The sequence below is a fragment of the Barbatula barbatula genome (genome assembly GCF_947034865.1).
Source record: "Barbatula barbatula genome assembly, chromosome: 12".
Classification (NCBI taxonomy): Eukaryota; Metazoa; Chordata; class Actinopteri; order Cypriniformes; family Nemacheilidae; genus Barbatula; species Barbatula barbatula.
In genome coordinates, this window is record NC_136775.1 from 10,824,077 (window position 1) to 10,829,497 (window position 5,421).

At 37.9% G+C, this 5,421-nt stretch overlaps 1 protein-coding gene across 1 annotated transcript; it reads right to left on the reverse strand.

Annotated features, from left to right (window-relative positions):
* Positions 1–4,140: 4,140 nt before the first annotated feature.
* On the reverse strand, positions 4,141–5,421 carry LOC306901331 (trypsin-1-like; the record flags this gene model as incomplete). Its single annotated transcript, XM_079469011.1, has 6 exons — positions 4,141–4,235; positions 4,340–4,441; positions 4,546–4,682; positions 4,794–5,044; positions 5,132–5,282; positions 5,382–5,421. The coding sequence occupies 6 exons, from the start codon at positions 5,419–5,421 to the stop codon at positions 4,188–4,190; spliced, it is 729 nt and encodes a 242-aa protein (XP_079325137.1). The 3' UTR covers positions 4,141–4,187.

Below are 5,421 nucleotides of genomic sequence, written 5' to 3' on the forward strand. Positions count from 1 at the left end.
ATATAAAACCATATGTTAATTTCGCATTTAATCATTGTCCAGCAGCCGTTGAGTATTTGTATTTTTGGCTTGATAACCTTGGGCAAGTTTTACCTTTAAACAGACTTACAGCAGCTGTCTGACTTCTCACTCTACTTTTCCATCAGTACCTGTCCCTGACTGTTTCACAATGTACAGGAAAACATGACATACAGTATGTTTCTTGAAAATATTTGTATTACCACTGCTGATTCTTACATATGAGTCTTGTTGTAAATGCAACAAATATTTAGTTCATTCATTTTTACCCCCTTGGCTCTTGTTACAGTGGGTTGTCAGCTTTAGCATCTATAACTTGGAATCTTGAACAGCAGCTTTTTCCCAATCAACAACACTGTAGGTGTTGTCACAGAGTCCAGAGAATGGATTTCAATTTTGTACGGAGGTCCAGTTCGAAATGTAAATTTCCATATTTTATCCACATAGCCCCCAAAATGCTATTCAAAGTTCATACATAAATATAGTGGGATTTGCATGTATGGTTAAAAATGATAAAATGTGCCCAACTGGGGTTCCCACATCTGAATGCTTGGAGACTGTTCTTAGAAATTAAATAATTGTTCCGCACAGTTAAAAAAATATAGAATTCATAAGGTCGAAAAAACTTATATACATAGATTGTCAGGACGTCATGAATGTGAATGGCTGAATGAGCCTGCTAAAATACTAGTGATTAAAACAGCAACTGAAACAACCCTTCATTTTATAAATATAATTTACGACTGCAAAGATCAAAAATGTTAACACACATTACTCATACCGCACATAAGAGTCTTCAATTTATATTAAATTTTGGTTTGGTTATTATAAGTAGGCTACAATGTTTGAAAGAAATACTGAGTAGGATCGACAGTTCAGTTTTACTGTTTAAAGCATATTATGCCGGATGGTGTAGCCTAATGTCTTTCTTTGGTTATTAACTGAAAATAAACCCCCTTAAGTTAAAAGACTTTCACCAGGAAACAAACACATGTGTTAAACAACGTTATGGTGCAAAATTATATATTTCAAATAAACACAACTACATTATAATTAAGCTAACATCCGCATTAACTGAACCCAAAGCATAAAAAAAGAAAACTTTCTGTAAACTGGAAAAACTGAAATATACTGTAAAATAGTTTTTCCCGTAAAATATAAGATATAAATAAAAAAGGTGTCCCTGTTTTTCATGTAAAATTGTTGTATTTTTCAGTCATTTTATAGTTTTGACCTAATTTAAGTCTTTTGACCCTATTTATAAAAACATAAAAAATATGTAAAAGAAAATTAGAATTCCGTTTTTTACATTTAACATGGAAAATCTGTAAATGAAATACCTTAAAAAGAAAAAAAATACAGCGTGAGTGAAGCACGGTAAAGACTAGAGGGGATACATGCTGCGTCCAGCCCCGACAAAACGTTGCAAAAAGTTTTTTAAACGGAAACGGTGGTGCGGTTGAACACCTTGTTGTGATGATGTAAGTCTTTTTGAAGAATTTCGAAGCCTGATGAAATCGGTACAAAATAGGTGTTGAATATTGCAAAATATATTGCTGCTAATATCTTTAATTGTTGCTTATACCGAGCTGCAGCAGACACATTTAAACGACTTTACTTGGACCCATTTTTGTGTATTTAATACCACGTGGGTTAAATACATGTTGCTGCTGATTGGGCTGATATTCTTGACACACCCACCAAACAAGAGAAAACGTATCTCAAACCCTGTTACACACCATTGCAAACCGTTTCCAGAAAACATGTCGTTCAACCCGGAAACCGTAGCAAAATCTTGCACACTGGTTTGAGCTTGAACATGCCAACAGATACTGTTGCCCACTTCAATACCACATAATTGTTGTCATGCTGAACAACAGTTAATTAAAAAAAAAATATTATTGTAAAGTCAGGTTAAGGGTTTGGGTAGGTGTAGGTGTAGGTGTAGGCGTTAGCTAATTCAATTCAATTCAACTTTATTTATATAGCGCTTTTCACAATTTGCATTGTTCCAAAGCAGCATTACAGGGGAAAAATAAAAACCCCCAAAAAGGGTAAAACACGCTACATGGTGTTTTATATAGTAGTTTACAGGGCCGGATTGGGACTCATTTTCAGCCCTGGAGTTTCATGCCTTAGACCGGCCCACTTTAGTTTACGACTGACTATATTAAAATAATGATAATTAAAACCTAAGTCTGCAATAGCGCACTGTTCTCTACAGCCTTGAATTCATTGTCATTCAGTGAAAATACAGTAGCCTAAGTTTTGCTTCACAGTGAAGATTTATTAGAACAGTAAATTGCCGGACAGTATCAGAATCTATTTTCTTTAAGAATTAGTGTTCATAAATATCCAAATATTGAAATGAGGAAAAAAATATAAATTACAAAAGATTAAAATAAAATGTATTGCACTGTCTAATGACACTATAATTTATTTCAATGAAAGATCTGCTTTAAAACTTCAAATATTTTTTACAAATTAAAGTATGTTAAATAAAGAATGTTAAATAATAAAACTATTGGACTGTTATCTGACTTTTTTTCACAATGATTTCTAATGATTGTTTCATCTCTTTTTCCTCTGCATACGTGTAGCTTCAAGGAAACATGGACAACCCTAAAATATTGATTAACGCCTGAGTAGAGCACTGGTCTCTGCAACTTTATCTATCCCGGATTCATTGTATAGCCGGTCCCACTCGCCCCGGTCTGCGCGGGCTTCGAACCGACGTCGGGCCGAATGGGGGACGGGCGCTGGAACAATGAGCTAGCTTGCACCTATTGGTTTGCAGACAACTTTGTTTTGGACGGCCGCTAGCATCTTGCAGTGCTCCTATTCCTAAATACCTTAACGTTAGCTTACCGGCCGTCTCGTCGTCTTCATTTGTTTCTTCCTTTTTATTCTGGCCTTTTCAGCGCTTTCTGTCATCCATTTTTATTTCTGACGTTTTTTTATTTTGAGCAACTTGCAGTGGCGCTGTCGGGGGCGGGGCCAGGGAGTCAAAAGATAATCGCGTCATCATTAACCTGCAGGCTGCGCTCTGAGTGGGGCTGCGATAAAATAATAAATAAAAAGATTAGGGCTGCTGTGAGTGAAGGCAGCCTAGGGAAAGCCACATTTCAACCGTGCCATGACAATACCGGCCCTCGCGGCCAAAAAAACTGACCGGCCCACCGGGAATTCTCCCGGTGCTCCCGATTAGCCAATCCGGGGCTGGTAGTTTACATTATTCTAGTAAGTAATATCTAATGTCAGCATCTCCTGGTGGTTTATTTAGCATATGTTGCATTAAGTGAATGCTTGGCTGAAAAGATGCGTCTTTAGTCTAGATTTAAATTGGGCGAGTGTGTCTGATCCTCGAATAATATCAGGAAGGCTATTCCAGAGTCTAATGTAATTTATTGTAATTTTATGGCAAGATTTAGTTTCACTTCCGGCCATAGCTGTGCATTCCCAACAGGATATATTGCCCTCCGAAAGGCCCTTCAGGATGGGGTTGCCATAAAAAGTGTCACTCCAAATAAAAAGATGACGTTGTTTGTGTTGCTGCTTTTGCAAAGTAAATTTGAAAAAGACAGATTAAGAGAGACAATTGCGTTTTTCCCTCTACAGTTTAAACATCAAGAGCTTTACTCTTAGAAGGGAGTAGGGCGTAGGGATGATCACTTCGGAATGGAATGCATGGCCAGTTATGGCTACCTCCATGTGGCATAAACACTTCAACACCTCATCATTTTTGTCACGCTTACAACAGTGAATTACTATTTTTTATTATTGTAAAGTAAGGTTTACAGTTTGGGGTAGGTGAAGGCAATAGCTAATGTAATGTATTGTAATTTTATTGTGAGATTTTGCATCACTTCTGGCCATAGCTGCATACCTTCTAGCAACAACCTGCGAAGCACTTGAAACAGAGTCCAGACTGAACGACACACACTTAATGAGGTTCCATTGTAGCCTATGTTAGTTGTTTCTGAGTGTGAATACTTAGCAACCGCTAAGTATAATATAGTTTATATTATATAACATATATAATATAAATGTATATTAAAGCATTTAATTAAAATAAATACATCTTAATGAAATGATAAATGCACTGAAAAGAAAAATGTTTTTAAAAGTTTTTATTTTCACACAGATGTTCATCTTCTATAAGAGCCGCTTCAGTTTGAATTCATGGTGTCTGCGAGCCACTGGCTGAAAATGCAGACCTGTAAGAAAAGAGAATGTGATCAATAAACTGTTTTATGTTTGGCATTCAGATAATAGTGAGAATTTAAAAACATTTGAACAACCTAAAAAGTTGCTACAGTACCTTGGCATAGACACCAGGGTTGTTCTTCTGTGCACAGCCATAACCCCAGGACACAACACCCTGCAGCTGGTTATTGCACACCACAGGACCACCAGAGTCACCCTAAAAGAAAGAAACAACATCCAGTCCAGTGAAATTAGTGAATTGTGTTGTATGTATGCTTCATTTCAATGGTGAAGTAGCCTACTGTGTCTATTATTCTTTACCTGGCAAGAGTCCTTTCCTCCCTCCAGGTATCCAGCGCAGAACATGGATTTTGTGATCATGCCGGGGTAGGAGTTGTTACAGTCACTTTCGGACAAGATGGGGATTTGCAGACACTGAAGCTTGTTGGAATCGGCAGCTATAATAAAATAAATAAAATAACAACAGAATGACAACAAATGAAGGATGTTTCATTCTTTTCATTCTGATGAAAGCTCAGAGGAAATGACATCATCATGTCTGTACTCACTGGAGCTCATGGTGTTTCCCCATCCAGAGACTAAGCACATGGTGCCAGCGGGGGCACAAGATGTGGGCAGGGCCACAGGCTGCACGTATGCGTTGAGTTCAGCGGGCTTGCTAAGCTTGATCAACATGACGTCATTATCAATGTTCCAGGAGTCATACTGAGGATGGCGGATGACACGTTCGGAGGAGATGAACTGCTCAGTATTTTCTTTAACATTAATAAGGTGCTCGCCCAGACGGACCTCAATGCGTCTGAAAGAGAACATAAAATTTCACAATTAAAGGAAACATTGTTTTACCAATTAACCTGAACTAAACTAGTATGTACAGGTCACTTACGACTTGTAACAGTGAGCAGCAGACACAACCCAAAGGTTATTAACCAGAGAGCCACCACAGAAGTGGTAGCCAGCATTCAGAGACACCTGCCACGGCTGAGAATGACGCTGGCACTCATATCCACCAACAATCTTGTCATCATCCAGAGCAACTGCAGAAATAAAAGATCATCAGTATATATTGACTCATTCATATAAGAGTAAGTACAGTGAAATGTATGTGAGGTGTGCTGAATGCCGTGTCTACTCACAAGCGGCTCCGAGGAGCACCAGGAACACCAAAGACCTCAT